Raw genomic sequence first — 16,102 nt, 5'->3', positions numbered from 1 at the left:
CACATGAACAAAAAGTTGTATTTGTGTATTGGACTTGTCCGTTATCTTTCCTGCATTTTACTAAGGTTAATTGTGAGGAGACTGCAAACATCATTGTGGGTTTCTTAGAACCTCTATAGCTCCAGGAATGTTGTTCTTAAAGCACCTGCAATCAGAAATATTCACACATTTAGCTAATTGTGGGAACTGTTGGGTTTCTCTATAAACCTAAGCTCTTGACCTTATCATGTTATGATTTGGATCTTACATTGGACTGAACAGAATATCTTTTATACAATTGATTCTTCATTTTGCCATGGACTTTTTTTGTGAAGCACTTTGTAACCTCGTTTAGTGCTACACAAATAACGTTTATTTATTATTATTATGATTTAATGGCTGATGGATCAAATCCCCAATCACTGCAGAGAAAGACTGCACAGAATTCATTAATATAAAATGTTAACATGTTTACACACTTGGCATGGAAGGTGCCAGACTTTTCCATGATGTCTGACAGAACAGTAAACATGTTTTGAAGATACGCTGTGGACAGAATGAACACCCCCACCCCCTCCTCCTCCCCTTCCCCTTCCTCCTGTCTCTGCCCAGCAGCCCCACGTACATGCAGGGAAGCTAAAGCTAACACGGACAAAATGCCTGTAAGTTGAAAAGTTCCCCGCTCCGTGTGTTGTGCGTGTTCCTGTGCAGTGATGTCGGCTATCTGTGTTGTTAACTGTCGACTTCTCACCTAGCGAAGCCTCGGAGTTGTGTTGTGGACGCGTAGCAGCCGCAGCACATGGGGCTACGTGAGGTTAGCTAGCGTAGCTGCGTGAGGCACGGGAGGCGACTATTTGCTGAAACACAGCGGTATCAATGGCGTGTGCGACACAGGCGGCCAAGAAGCAGTCCGCACCCGAAGCTTTTACACAAGACCCTCGTGTTTTTTAACCAGATGATTTACATCTTTTACTAACACGAATATTCATCTTGGGAAAAGGAGAAAGTACAGTGTGCTCTCGGTGTCTTGTTATCAGTGCTTCAATATGAGTTAATATCAGCTATTTTCATGTTGTTTGAAGCTTTAAAACAGAACAAATGACAACTTACCTCGAGAGGAAGATGTAGTCATCTTCATAAACCGTATATAACGCGAGACCAGACAAAAGTACTTGGTACATTACAAATCCACTGAAATCCGCTGTTTTACTTTTATCTGACCAACCGGGTCTGGATGTCCTGAAAACTGTCAAGTGTCCCCTGATTTGTATTTGTCGTTGACTTTAGTTGGCCAAAGACCTCCTCCACCCTGCTATCGACTATGAGAGAAGACAACACAAGAAGAAAAGACTTGTTCAGAGTCCTAACTCCTACTTCATGGATGTGAAGTGTCCAGGTGAGTGATGGTAGAATAGATTCAGGTCTTAACACATAATCTGAACTCCAAAGATTCTCCAGACATTCTGTGGAGGGGTCGTGTATGTGTGTGTGAACGGAAATGTCCGACTGAGAGCCTCTGGACATTTTTGTGGACTTTCTACATGTGGCTCCCTTGTAGAAAGTGCAGAAAGTCCGGAGGAGCAGATGTGAATACACAGAAGGGGAGATCCTCCGCAAGTGAGGAATATTAAAAATTATTTAACGATGAAAAAGCGGAGCCATAAAAGTAATAGACAAAGACGAAGATGTTAAGAGAGTTTGGTCAGAAGGGCCGACGCTGGTGTAGACAAAAACATCACCTCAGCAGAATTTATACATGACATCCTGCCTCTTCCTGCTGCACCACCCCTCACCTGAACGCTCCAGAGATTTCTGTGTTATTGAGAACGTGTCTGTGCGGAGAATCTCCTGCTTCACTTTGCATGTGTGAAAGGCAAACTGTGGAGAAAGTCTGGACCCAATTCTCCGGACATCCTCCCGAGGCCATGTCTGAAAAGCAGCTATACAGTACATTACTCACAAGACTAGTTTCATTGTAGGTCAGATATTGTGTTTTTGTTAAGTCACACTGTGACTCGTTTGCCTGTCATTGTTATGCACAGATTTAACCCTTGTGTAGATAACATTACATATGACATTCAGGCTATATCCATACTACTATGTTTTTAATTTGAAAATGGCGTTTTTCAAACTAAAACGATCTCCGTCCATGACCCCTCACATACACTGGGCATGCGCATGCTGTGGAAACAGGAAGGCAAGCCCATCCCTCTGGACACGGGAGTTGTTGCAGATTGCTCCAATAATAGCTTGTATCCTACGCATGTAAGCGGTTATATCATTGTAAAATGCAGAATTTAACTGCACAGAGTAACTGTCTTGTTGTCTTAGCTGTTAGCAAAGACAACTCTTTATTTAGTTTGATGATGTGATATGAACTTTTTCCATCATATTTACTTTTATCCACTTTAAACTTCTCAGATGGTTAATGTGTATTATTGCAAGAACCAAAGAGGTAAAATTATCCAATGTTTCACGAAAAAAAGAAACTTAACCAGATCTGGCTTCAAATTTCTGTAGTATTTATAACCTTAGGACCCCTCAGATATATCTTGCGGCCCTTAAGAGGGGCCTATTACCTAGCACATGTTTGATCTATTGTTCACAGTTTTAACACCATATTTTTTGCAGGCTGCTACAAGATCACCACTGTGTTCAGCCATGCACAGACGGTGGTTCTCTGTGTGGGATGCTCAACTGTGTTGTGCCAGCCAAAAGGAGGAAAGGCCAGACTGACAGAGGGTAAAACATCCTAATTCCAGTGTACAGATAGAGCTGTTTACTTTGTTAACAGTCACAATCAACAGCCAGTTGGCTGACATATCCCCTGTGTTGTAAACTAGAAGGCTTTCTAACTCCTGTTCATTTTTGTTTTACAGGTTGCTCTTTCAGGAGGAAGCAACATTAAAAAGGAATTGCCTACTCAATCATGTCTGTAATTCAGCCATGGCGTTGATAACATTTTCCATTGATTACAATGTAGTTCATTCAATAATGATACTGTCACTGTACAAATGTTCAACTTTTAAGATGAGTTTCTAAACTTGCTAGCAGTTTTTTAAAATGCGAAATGAGAGATCTCAATAAATAAAGCTGTTATAAAAACCTGAGGCCTTCAGGGACTTTTATTGCGGAATAAATGTTTGGCATGGCTGGAATTACCCTTAGAGAAAGCATACAAGTTGTCAGCTTCTGAGTGAAAAGAAATCTTCACTGTTTGTTTTCTTCAGAAGCATACATCAACAAAGATATGTATCTTAAATATGTGAACATAAAAGGAACTCTACTTGCATGTTCATGTTTTAGGAGAGTAAGACAAAAATGGCTTTACTAACTGTTTTAAACTATGTGAATAACCTGCGGTGTTGTATATAAGACTGGATACAAAGATGGGCCACATTTCTCCAATCCTCCCACTTTCCTGGAACCAACCTGATTTGAACACTGCCATCTCGTACATTTGGAGCCAGAGAATGTGCAGAGGGGATCGGAGATGGAGCCGTAGCAAGAGCCCACCAATACACACTCATCCAACCACGAGTCAGTCTCAGCTGTCAATCATAATGTTTCACCTCATTTTCATAGCGTCAAAAAACTAATGTTAAAGAATACCAACCAAGGCCCATTCCTGTGTTTGAGACCATAGCTGATATATGGTCTGTTTTTCTATAGCTCTTTTCTTATCATGATGACCACTCAAAGTGCTTTACAGTACATTTTTACATTCACCCATTTACACACGCGTTCATACATTGCATCTATGTGCACTTTCTCTATGAGAAGGGGCAATTTGGGGTTCAGTATCTTGCCTAAGGACACTTCGGCATGTGGACAAGGGAAGACTGGGATCGAAACACTGACCTTCTGACGACCGCTCTAACCCCTGAGCCACAGCCGCCCCCAAAAGAGGGAAATATGTGTTCCTGATGAAGACGAGATGTTTTGTTGGCTTACTGGATTCATAGCTTATGAAAGCAACTTTGTGTACATGTTAATATTTTGTCAAGTAATGGTATGCAAGGTAATTAATTAATTTATGTTTATTGTTCAGAAGAATCATCCATCCATCCACCCACTTATTGTGACCTCAATGGCTCAATGGTGTTTGAATTTGGACACCAGCTAGGAGATCTGTGACCCTGCAAACTACCTGCACAAGTGACATGATATTCATTACCTTCAGGAAGCTTACATATTCACAATCTTTCAACTAATTAAAAACAAACCTTATGGAAACATGAACACCAAAACATATCTAACATTAGTGTGAAAGGAACTACTTCAAATGACAGGTCATATTTGGGAAAACTTCTTCTTCACATGTTGTTCAACTTGACTCCTGAATAAACAGATGTGACAGAGGAGAAATCAGGAGCTCATTCATGGGAGATTTAGGTCTGTGTTGTGTCACGAGAACAAAACTGCAGGTTTTTTAAATTATTTTAAATATTTATAATTTTTATGTTTCTTCCCAGGTACAACTACAATGTTGCTTCGCTTTAAATGTTGCTGCCCGCAGTGAATTGTGGTTCAGCATTTTGTTCTTTACTTTCATTAAGTATGGTCAATTGTTTACTCAGCTAAAGGAGTTATGATGGGAATCATGGAAGCTTCTTTCCTTATCGTTTAGAGAATTCAAACACTTTTTGTCATGGCTTTTGCTGAAATTTATTTTTAATTCAGTGTTGGAGCAACTTCCTGTATTGTTGTTTTTGTTTTGTGTAATGCAGCTATTTAAATTATGCCCATATAATTATTATTTTATCTACTTTGGTAGTCTATGCTTATGTTTTAAAGGTACCTGGCACCCGGTGATTTTATATATATATGGGTTGGCGGGCATGGGCAGCCAGGCACTGGCACTTTTAACAGTTGGTTTTTTTGTGCAAACATTTATTGAATAAATAAACCACACAAAATATGACACTGTGTATATGTATTATATGAATGGGTTGTCTCCACGGGGGAAGTAAAGAATGTATTTAATGAACTGAATCAGCTGTTAAAGTCATCTTCATTTACGGAAGCACTAATAGCCGATAAATCACCACAGAGGAAATCCTCAAACAACTAGACTTTACACAAAAACTAAAACTAACACAGATATTCAAGATTTGTGTAAATAATGTGAAATAGAGAGATAGAAGTTGAAGTTGCAGAGGTCTGTTAACATTGAAATGGGTGGTTTAAAAGCTGATCTGGTTGTTTAGTGTCACTGTGAGAAAACTACAAGTCTTATTACTTCAGTACCACAGTGTTAGAGTGCATGCGTGCATTTATCTACAAAATGAGCCATATGTGTGAAGTAAAGGATATTACAAGAGAATACAGTTTTTCTAGAAAATCTGAGAAAGACCTTTAATAAAACTTCAAAGTCAGATCAGAGGCATCATAAGCATATGACTCCACACAGATGAAGAAAGGGCAGATCCTTGATGTTGGTTGCCTATGCCAATAAACCGAACAAAGAAGAAGAACTGGCTGCATTTTACCAGACAATAAGTTGTTGGAAGATGGCTAACATAGAGGATGAAGAGACAATGTTGGCTTTGATCAAGTTCTATTGCTATGAAAAGTATTTCAATCACGCTGTAAATGCAGCAGAAGGTGCTCAGAGGAAGTTTGGCAATGACCCCATCTACAGTTTTTTCCATGCATATGGTTCCATGATGCAAGACCAAATTCAAGAAGCTTCAGTGGAGTTGGACACATTAAGAGATAGTCAAGATGTATCTCTCTGCACAGTTATGGCTCTTGTCTATGCTGAGAGAAAAAAGACAAACCCAGACAGGGAAGTCATTCAAGCACTTACTGCTAAGATCAGACAGGATCGTAAAAGTGCATCCCCCAAGAGTCTTTATTATGCTGGACTGTTTCTTTGGCTATATGGGCGAAATGATAAGGCAAGAGAGTACACAGAGAAAATGATCAAACTCTCCAATGGCTCTAGAGAGGGGATCATCCTAAAAGCCTGGATAGATGTGACATCTGGTAAAGATGACTATGCCAGGAAGACTGGAAAATACTTTGATGAGGGACTGAAAGAGAAAGCAGATGTTTTTGCCCTGATGGGGAAGGCACAATACCATGAATATCTTCAGAACTACTCTGGAGCATTAATAATGGTCAACCAGGTCATTGAGAGTTCCCCTGGGTTTGTGCCTGCGCTCATCAAGAAGATGAAACTGGTGCTCAGCCTTCAAGACTGGGATCAAACCATAAAGGTAGCGCGCAGGCTTTTAGAGAAGGATAGAAATAACCTGGAGGCAGTACGAATGTTAGCTCTGCATTCTTTATGTAAAGATGGAGATATTACTGAGTCAGTGAAACAGCTTTCAACCCTAATCAGAAACTTGGATTATCTGGAACCCCACAACCCCGAGCTAATCTACAGAATGTCTCTTGCCTTCACTCGTGTTTGTGGACGAAATGAGAAAGTGATTGAGCAAACGTCCAGGATGGTCGAAAGAGCCTTCTCTGTGGCATCCAGGAACTCATATTTAGCCACAGAGTTGGGCTACCAGATGGTCCTTCAGGGAAGTATAAAGGAGGCTATGAAATGGTACAAGATTGCCATGACTTTGGATGAGACCAGTGTTTCTGCTTTGACTGGCATAATTCATTGCCAGCTGATCGAGGGCCACCTTGAGGATGCAAAACAACAATTGGAATTTCTCGCAGAGAATCAACAATCTATTGAAAAATCAGGAGAGCTGCTGTACCTACATGCTTTACTGGCAGTGAAAAAGTGCAGACCACAAGAAGAGGTTACCAATCTGCTGAACGAGGCAGTGGACATACACCTCTCCAAACTGCAAGGTGTGCCTCTGGGAGTAGAGTACTTGGAGAAGCTCAACCCTGACTTCATTTTGGAGATAGTCAAAGAGTATCTTGCACTTTGTCCTGCTAAGCCTCTGGCCCAGGGCCAGACTCTCGCTCCTCAACTCCAGCAATGTGACAAATTGTTGGATACTGTTGTCAAGATTGTGCCAGGTCTCCACCAAGCGGTCTTCCTGTTAGCCAAAGTCAGATATCTGTCTGGCGACACTGACGCTGCTCAGAGGATTCTCCGTCATTGCTTGGAAAAGTGCCCTTCTCATGCAGAAGCTCATCTACTAATGGCACAGATCCATCTGCTGCAGGGTAACTTCACATTGTGTTCCCAGTCTCTTGAACCCTGCCTCAACCATAACTTTGAGATTCAAGAACATCTTTTGTGCCACCTGATCCAGGCTCAGTGTCAGAAGAAAATGGGCAAACTGACAGAGGCTATTCAAACATTGCAGATGGCCATGAGTCTCCCAGGTGTTCACAGAGCTGGATCCTTGTCCAAGTCCAAGAGTAATAAGATTGAGCTGAGCATTTCTGACTGTGTCTCTGTCTTCTTGGAGTTGGCTGAGGCCCTGAGGCTCAAGGGAATGAAGCATGAAGCAGCAAAGGTGATACAAGATGCCATCATTGAGTTCTCTGGGACCCCTGAGAAGCCACGTGTCATTATTGCAGATGCAGACCTGGCCCTGTTCCGTGGTGACTCTGAGATGGCGCTTAGTATGCTTAGAAGTATTTGTCCCAAGCAGCCCTACTACATCCAAGCAAAGGAGAAAATGGCAGATATATATCTGAACCACAGAAAAGATAAAAAATTGTATGCAAGCTGTTATAAAGAAATAGTGAGGAAGATGCCCAGCTGTCACACATATCTCTTGCTAGGTGATGCCTATGTGACGATTCAAGAACACGAGAAAGCCATCAAGATTTATGACCATGTTCTGAAGAAAAACCCAGAAGATGGTGCTTTAGCCGGCAAAATTGGAAAAGCACTGGTTGAGACTAATAACTATGTCAAGGCAATACATTACTATGAAGTTGCGTTGAAAACTGAGCAACAGAACTTCCTACGCTATGACCTGGCTGTGCTGCTGATAAGGATGAAGAAGTATGAGCACTGTGAGAGGGTATTGCATGAAGCGCTGGACCATCAACCAATGAATGAAGTTAAGGTACTCTCAGAGTATTGCCAATATCTTCTCCTATTAGCAAATGTCCAGAACAAGGTTGACAAAAATGAGGAAGCTTTAGTTTGCCTAAAAAGAGCCCGGAATGTGCAGGGAAAGGTACTTAATCAGGTGCAGTTGGAGCAGCCTGACACTGTCCCCATGCAGAAGCAGCTTGCTGCAGAGATCTGCGCTGAGATCGCTAAACACTACACAAGTCTGGGGAATTATAAGACAGCAGTCAAATTCTACAAAGAAGTTCTTGTGTATTGTGAGAATGATTGCAAGGTGATGCTGGAGTTGGCTCGGTTGCACCTTACTCTGGATGAAGTTGATGCGTGCCAGGAGCAATGCTGCCTCATTCTGAAGAATGACCAGTTTAATGAGGACGCAACTATGATGATGGCTGACATCATGTTAAGGAAGCAGGACTTTGAACAGGCCGTTTTCCACTGTCGAAAACTTGTGAAGTGCAAACCAGACAACTACCAAACTCTGTCATGTCTTATTGACTTGTTGAGGAGGGCTGGGAAGTTGGAAGAAGGGCCCAGATTTCTTGATATGGCAGAAAAAAATTCTTCCAGGACTGCGTTTGACCCTGGGTTTAACTACTGCAAAGGACTTTATCTTTGGTATACAGGAGAACTTAATGATGCCCTACACCATTTTAATAAAGCTCGGACAGACAACGATTGGGGTCAAAACGCTATGTACAACATGACTGAAATTTACCTTAACCATGACATTGACTCCATGGGAGAACAAATCTTTGGGAATCTAGATAGTGAAATGAAGAACTCCACAAAGAAGCGGGAAGCACAGCACCTTGCTATAAGAACAGCTAAGAAACTGCTGAAGAAGTTAAAGCCTCACACACCTTGTGGACACCTACAGCACCGCATCCTGAAGAACTACTGCCTTCTGGCAACCAAAAAGAAGGCCAACATGGAAATAGCCCTCAGAGTTTTCATGGAGATTGCCAACAATGAGAAAGACAACGTCCCAGCACTGTTGGCCGTGGCGATAGCTTATATGATGCTCAAAGAACCTCTGCGGGCCAGGAACCAGCTCCAACCAGTAGCTCAGATGAAGTGGAGCCTTGTTGATGCCAATGAGTTTGAAAAGAGCTGGTTGCTCCTGGCAGACATCTACATCCATTCAGGGAGGTATGACTTGGCTGGGGACCTGCTGAAGAGATGCCTCAAGCATAACAAGTCATGCTGTAAAGCTTATGAATATCTGGGCTATATGATGGAAAAAGATGGAAAATTCCATGATGCAGCACACAACTATGAACTGGCTTGGAAATATGGGGTTCAGACTAACCCATCTATTGGATACAAGCTTGCTTTTAACTACTTAATGGCAAAGAGGCATGACGATGCCATAGCTGTGTGTCATAAGGTTCTGGCCGCTCATCCAAATTATACAAGAATTAGAGAGGACATCCTGGACAAAGCCACACTTCTGAGATTTAAGAGTTAGGCCTGTGTGTGTTTCTCAGTCATCAGTTTAACCCTTACATACTGTTCGGGTCAGATTTGTCCCGTTGTGACATTTGACAGCAGTAAAAATACTCTAAATGTCTTCTCTTAGCCTGAAATTTGATATATATATATTATACTTTTCGTACAGGTGATAGAAACTTTTGTACATTGAGGCTGTTCCAGGTCAAATTTAAAAATGAAAATGTAATTCGATTGATCGTGTTTTAATGCTTATTATGGTTATACGTATGTTGTATAATAAATCCCAACAGTTCCAAATGTTCTTGCCATTCTCACTTTCAATAAAATATATTCAAATCATTATGGCTGTTATGCTTTCATGTCTTAGGTAAAACAGGACATGATAATGTGTGATAGTAGAGGTTTTTCTCTAAAAATAATGCTGAAACATTAATTAGGATTAATCATCCATTTATTAATGTCAGATAGGCTATTTATACATGCGCTGGAGATGGACTTTTAGCTACTTTAAATCTGTTTCCCCAGTGCCATATTGCAAACAAAGTAGAAATGTTCCCCCTCATTTTATAGACACCTCACAAGAAATTTGTGAGAGGCTTTTAAAGGCTTTTACAAGCAGTGAATTACTCCTGACCGCATTTTAAATGCCAAGAGGGACATTCATACTTATTCTTGCAAATTTGAACCCGTGTCGCTGTCGTTTTGATCTGAAATCATAACCCACATGAACCAATATGCAAAGCGGGGGATAAACAGACATTGTTAAGAGCATTTCAATAGTCTCATTATTTCAAAAAAAATCGGTCACAAATATTTGTGGCATAGCTTCAGGTTTCTGTGAACCGATAAGTGCAGCTGTTCTTTGCTTGCAACTGCTCAATCACCGCAGATCACATTTACAGTTTCAGAAGTAAACTGTGCAACCAGCTTTACCACAAGCTAACTGCTCATTCCAAACAGGCATGTTTAGAACACTGGTGAGCATTAAGCCACATAGCTGACATATTGCATCTCCTGGGTTGGAACTGGGGGGCTTAGAAGTCCAATTCATTTGTTTTTCAGGTTGCCCTTTCAGGAGGAAGCCACATAAAAAGGGATTGTATACCCAATCATGTCTGTAATTCAGCAATGCTTAAGATAAATACCCTATTTTTCCACAGTTCTGTTTCTGTGCAAATGTTTTAACTTGCTAGCAAAGTTTTAAAAATGTTAAATATGACATGCGAGATCTCAATAAATCCAAAACCAAAGATTTAGGCATTCTGGGACCTTTATTGGGAAATAATAAAATGTTTGTCATGGCTGAAATTACCTTCACAGAAAGCATACAAGTAGTCCTTTCAGCTTTTGAGTGAAAAGAAATCTTTTGTGCGTTGGTTTTCTTCAGAAGCATACGTCCACAAAAGAGAAAGAGATAACAACAACAACAACATACACTTGATAACGTTGGGAGCACAATTAAAATGTGAAATACAAAAACCCCAGTTGCATGTTCGTGTTTCAGGAAAGAAGCACACAAATGGTTTGTTTACTGTTTTAAACTTAATGTGAACAATCTGCTGTGCATTACTTCAAAATCATAACTTTAAAGAAACAAAAACATTTCACAACAAAACCCCACATGCTCTACAACCTATGATATCATAGTGTACAATCACTGTGTCTGACATTGCATTCCGCTTCTGGGACCCTCCTCATCTTCCTGATAAGCCTCCCTGCCGTAGTTTCTCTGTTGTGTCCGCTCATCCACCTCACAGAGATCCACCTCCTCCGCATCATCAGTAATCATCACGTCCTCCCTGGGAGGAAGCAGTCTTTCCAGCTGGAACATGAGGTGCTCTGGAAGCCAGTCTTCTTCTGGGAATGCCACCTGAGGGGTTAAATTACAATTACCTGATCTGAATGTTTTGGCCTACAAGATAACCGAAGAAAGATTTGAATCCAGAGTCCGGTGTAACACTGGTTAAACTGTTCAACGTCTTACCTGGAACTGAATAATAAGCTTTCCCTTTTCAAAGGGATCCTTGTAAATTGGCATGCCCTCATTCGGAACACATTTGATGTCATTGTGCTTGATGACATCACCTGTTGATAAAAAGACATTTAAATGAACTCTGAATTTGAAATACTCCATTTAAGGGTTAGGGAGACTGGAGAGCCGCTGATCAGTTACCTGGCTGTGAGCTGATGACAAGCGTTCTATCGTCTAAGGTTTGAATGGTTTTCTTGAAACCACACAGGGCCTCAACAAGTTTGATGTTCATCTTCATTGTCAAAACATCCTCTCGTCTCTGGAAAGCAGAGTGTTCCTTCTGATCCAGCACAATGATCACATCCCCGGGCTCCAGTCCAGGTTCGTGGTCGCCTTCATCCTGGAATGTCAATCTCTGACCATCTTTCATACCTGCGAAACACATTTATCTTCCGGTTGGTTTGCTTTGCACATTTAATACTAACGACAATTCTTAAAGCAATAAGAATATCTCAGATGGAAGGAAAATGAACCTTTGTCAATGTGAACTTCAAGAATTTTCTTCTTGCGTTCTACTTTTTGTCCATTGCAGGTCTTGCAGCGGTCTTTGGCGTTAAATCTGTCCCCCTGTCCCTGGCAGTCTGAACACATGCTTTGGATCTGCTGGATCATGCCGGGCCCAATCTGTTGCACCTTAATTTGTACTCCTCTTCCTTTGCAAGTCGAGCACTTCTCCAGGGCACCTTTCTTACCACCATAACCTGCCATAAAGAGAATAATGACAGTTTGTTACTTCTGAACAAACTTGTTTGGATACAAGATTAACAACAAACCAATACGTACCATCACATTTTTCACAAATCACATTCTTCTGGAGTCCAAGCTTCCTGGTGGCGCCATTGTACATTTCCTCTAGAGTAACACTAAGCTGGTGAACAACATTCTTCCCTGTAGGAAAATATAAAAAAAATAGGTGTATGTAGGTTAAAAGACATTATGCATTTGGAATATATAAACTTAAACAGTCTGCAAGTAGATTACTTATTAAGCCAATACAAATCTTACCTTTTCTCTCTCTCTGCATCCGTCCCCCACCTCCAAAGAACATGTTGAAAATGTCCATTGGCGATGTTCCTCCGCCCATGCCTCCCTCTTTGATCGCTTGTTCTCCACCTTGGTCATACAAGTCTCTCTTCTTTGGATCGGACAGCACCTCATATGCTTGAGATATATGCTTGAACTGTGGATTAAAAATTTAAAAAAAACATTACCTCACTTTGGAAAACAGGACTGCATTCATTTCATAAATAAATAATTGACATACTTCAGTATAAGTCTTAATGACTGATAATGGTTTCATTATTCCTGAAATAGGATCTTTCAGATTTATTTGATGTACACATGGAGTTTAATTATGAAATTTGGTGGAGGGCTGCAGTATGGGTCAGGGAAGAACCCATTAAATTTGACTGTGAATTTCAGGCCTCTTTAGCGGACTAATATTTAAGATAAAAATGATCAAAAATGTTGATTTGGTGAATATAAAAATGTGGTTTGGCAAAGGTATGCACTCTACTGAGTGCTGTTCTAGTTAGCATACTTCATGATGACAGTACTAAAAACAAAACAAATGTGTAGGTATCAGTGTAAAGTTCTTTACACGCTCATCAATAAAGTCTATTTTCCACTATATAGCCAAAATCCCACAAAAACCCACTTACGCCTCACTTTTTTCTGCCATGGCAATAGATGCAATCAGGATTCACTCCCAGTTCAAATAACTCTGCAGTAGACACAGGCCATGAGGCCCCGGGTGAACGCACAAATTACCTATTCTTTATTTTGGCAGTGTAGATGCTGCACCTTTCCCAGCGCAACATTATAACGTGCATTGAATGAATGGTTGTGTAATTGGTGTTTTTACATCTTGGTAATAATGTGTGATTTTGTTACTCAATATCTGCAATATATGCAAGATGCAACACTGGCAAGACAGCAAAGTGAGAGAGCTTTTCGGTTTCCAGTGAGTTTGTGACGTCGAACATGAATCACCAGGAAGAAAAACAAACAAATAAACACCAGAAAGACTAACTACCTGTGATATCTTCAGATGCAGAGACTTCCACCTCTAGTGAACTGGCTTCATTGCAAGTACCACCATACAACTTGACCAACATAGGAGTACAGCCTCTCCTTGCTGTGGTCACATACACTCTGCACATGACTATCTAATCCCCTCTATGCAAATAGTGCTGGAGCCCTCTACTGGCCTCGCACTGTAATAGCATTCCAACAATCACTCTTAATGAAAACGAGTTGCAAAGAAAAAAAAGAAACAATCTTCCCTTTTAACAATTAGCAATTTTTCAATAATATCACGATACAGAGATTCTGCAATATCCATACCTTTCAAGACAGTAAGATAATGATACATCTCGATAGCCGTCTTACTGAGGAAGAATACTAAATGCCCTTTAAAAAAAAGTTAAGTGCAGGATTTACCTACTCACATACCATTACTGACAATAACTCCTCAATTCATCGGCCATTGCTGCTCCCTTTATCTCTTTCAGACATTTTCTCATGTACAAATACTTTAAACATCTGGCTCTCTCTGAGGTTTCTATGTTTTTTACCCTGTCAATAGGTTTTTTTGGTAGTTTTTCCTTACTCTTGTTGAGGGTTAAGGACAGAGGACGTCACACCTTGTTAAAGGGATAATTCACCCAAAAATGAAAATTTACTCATTATCTACCCACCACTATGTAGATGGAGGGGTAGGTGAAGAAGTGTTTGAGTCCACAAAACACTTCTGGTAAACAGCGATGCAGCCAAAGTCTATACAATTAAAGTAAATGTCCGCTGTGATCCATGTGCGAACACAGGGTTAGGATCACAGGGGACATTTAAGCCGAATACTTGGTGTAAATGACCTTGTTTCAAGTCAAACATGAATGTCGGGCCTTACAGACACCACAGCAGCAGTGTGGAGGCATTTCATGGTTTTTATAAGTTGAGTAGTGGCTGTTTACCCCTGAAACTCATAAATTGTTTTGTGGACTCAAACACTTCCCCCACCCCCTCAACCGGCAAAGTGGCGAGTGGATAATGAGTGAATTTTCATTTTTAGGTGAACTATCCCTTTAAGCCCTATGAGACAAATGGTGATTTGTGAATATGGGCCACACAAAGAAATGTGATTGATGGATTGGTCTCATGAGTCAGGACGAGGACATGTCACCATATCGACCCCTGGCTTTAACACAGTGCCAGAGATGGCGTCGGTCTTTCCAGAAACTTCCTGCTGTCAAGTGTTTAAAATTAGCAGAGACATTTGCAGCGGCTCCGCGTGTGTCACTCACCCGCTCCCCTTCACTGGGGTTCTTGTCGGGGTGATACTTCAGGGCCAGCTTCCTGTACGATTTCTTGATCTCCTCCGGCGTGGATTTGGGGCTGACACCCAGGAGGTCGTAGAAGCCGGTTTCGTGAACCATGGTAGCTCCTCTACAACAAACCCCAAAAGAAAAAGGGGGAAACAAAATCAATATCGCTCTTCAGTAAATGTGAAATGACCGTTTGCGGATGTTACCTTGCGACAAAGGTGACGTTAAATATGAAAAACACGGTAACAGCTGCAGGACATGTGGCGTTCAGGGACCATTCATTCCTTCCGCTCTTGTTCTCCTACGTTGAACCACCAGCGTTTAGCAGCCACGCAGCAAAGGCATTCGTTCACATATACACATGAATTCACATATTTTTACCTTGTGGTGTTACGGTTCCGTGTTTCCCTCGGTGCACAGTGAGGCTGCTGGGGGAAGATGGCCGGCTCTTATGACCGCTCCACGGTGCAGAACTTTCTGGAGGGCTCCAGGAGAGGCGCCGGATGTTTCGTCGGTTGAGGCCGCAGGGACACGAAGGAGGTGTGGTCAGAGGAGGCCGGGACTCTGCCTCTCTGCCTCGGGTTAAATTACACTGGAGCCGTGGTGCCAGGGTCCGAGGCTTATAAAGCATTTAGTGGGACACGGGCAGCTCATTTAAAAGTAGTTTAAACAAGTAAAATATCCCCTCAAGGTCTTCAGATGGGAGTTCATCAATATTAACGTCACAACAATTATAACAATATCAACAATAATCATTTATAATTATAATCAATGACAATAATAATACAAACACAAATAAAAACTGTATTTATGTATATAACACAAGGTGCTTTACAAGTTACCATAAAAAATTTGAAGGCAAATAATAGGAAACTGTTCAAAATTAACCTCATATTACATTATATTATTCCTCATATATATATATTCACATATCATTGCATACTCATATTAATTTTTGTGCCATGCCTGCTTTGTGCAATCAACCAACATCCTGGTGCAATCCTCCTGTGCCACTGCACTTTACTCAATTACATTTTGATACAAACAATATTTCCTCAGTGAAATGTTTTTATTATGTACAAATGTTATTTTCTCTTTTCAGTTGGATGTTTATAGTAATCAAATCAGATTTTGCCATGATCTTAATCAGCCAATCGTCTTGTTATAGTCAAACTTTAAATCTGTTTTCCTCTTTGCGTCTGTCAGCTGTAATTTCAGTGACTTACTGTGAGCCTCCTCCAGTCTTCATGTGCAGTCTGGTCAAGCTCGACTGAGTTCACTAATCTCATCTCATTCACATCCACA

The 16,102-nt window shown here is 41.0% G+C and overlaps 3 protein-coding genes across 3 annotated transcripts; 2 read left to right on the top strand and 1 right to left on the bottom strand.

Moving 5' to 3' along the window:
* Window positions 1–499: 499 nt before the first annotated feature.
* rps27l (ribosomal protein S27 like) lies at window positions 500–3,084 on the top strand. Its single transcript, XM_035156687.2, has 4 exons — window positions 500–641; window positions 1,267–1,375; window positions 2,611–2,721; window positions 2,859–3,084. Exons 1-4 carry the CDS (start codon window positions 537–539, stop codon window positions 2,885–2,887), a joined length of 354 nt encoding a protein of 117 aa, XP_035012578.1. The 5' UTR covers window positions 500–536; the 3' UTR covers window positions 2,888–3,084.
* Window positions 3,085–5,492: 2,408 nt separating this feature from the next.
* LOC118109450 (tetratricopeptide repeat protein 21B-like) lies at window positions 5,493–9,458 on the top strand. Its single transcript, XM_035156573.2, has one exon. It carries the CDS (start codon window positions 5,493–5,495, stop codon window positions 9,456–9,458), a length of 3,966 nt encoding a protein of 1,321 aa, XP_035012464.1.
* Window positions 9,459–10,694: 1,236 nt separating this feature from the next.
* dnaja (DnaJ heat shock protein family (Hsp40) member A) lies at window positions 10,695–15,379 on the bottom strand. Its single transcript, XM_035157665.1, has 8 exons — window positions 15,179–15,379; window positions 14,777–14,916; window positions 12,480–12,654; window positions 12,258–12,362; window positions 11,948–12,175; window positions 11,616–11,846; window positions 11,427–11,527; window positions 10,695–11,312 (listed from the first exon to the last, which is right to left on the bottom strand). Exons 2-8 carry the CDS (start codon window positions 14,906–14,908, stop codon window positions 11,097–11,099), a joined length of 1,188 nt encoding a protein of 395 aa, XP_035013556.1. The 5' UTR covers window positions 14,909–14,916; window positions 15,179–15,379; the 3' UTR covers window positions 10,695–11,096.
* Window positions 15,380–16,102: the final 723 nt, after the last annotated feature.

This window comes from Hippoglossus stenolepis, chromosome 5 (genome assembly GCF_022539355.2).
Source record: "Hippoglossus stenolepis isolate QCI-W04-F060 chromosome 5, HSTE1.2, whole genome shotgun sequence".
Lineage (NCBI taxonomy): Eukaryota > Metazoa > Chordata > Actinopteri > Pleuronectiformes > Pleuronectidae > Hippoglossus > Hippoglossus stenolepis.
Note: the sequence above shows the minus strand (reverse complement) of the source record. Positions and strands in the feature narration are given on the sequence as shown.

Coding starts and splice junctions, on each gene's coding strand:
- rps27l (XM_035156687.2), top strand. CDS start 537: ATGAACACCCCCACCCCCTCCTCCTCCCCTTCCCCTTCCTCCTGTCTC. Junction 642..1,266: donor CTAACACGGACAAAATGCCT/GTAAGTTGAAAA, acceptor CGTTGACTTTAG/TTGGCCAAAGACCTCCTCCA. Junction 1,376..2,610: donor CATGGATGTGAAGTGTCCAG/GTGAGTGATGGT, acceptor TATTTTTTGCAG/GCTGCTACAAGATCACCACT.
- LOC118109450 (XM_035156573.2), top strand. CDS start 5,493: ATGGCTAACATAGAGGATGAAGAGACAATGTTGGCTTTGATCAAGTTC.
- dnaja (XM_035157665.1), bottom strand. CDS start 14,908: ATGGTTCACGAAACCGGCTTCTACGACCTCCTGGGTGTCAGCCCCAAA. Junction 11,847..11,947: donor TGAAGTTCACATTGACAAAG/GTTCATTTTCCT, acceptor TGTGTTTCGCAG/GTATGAAAGATGGTCAGAGA. Junction 11,528..11,615: donor TGTCATCAGCTCACAGCCAG/GTAACTGATCAG, acceptor TTTTATCAACAG/GTGATGTCATCAAGCACAAT.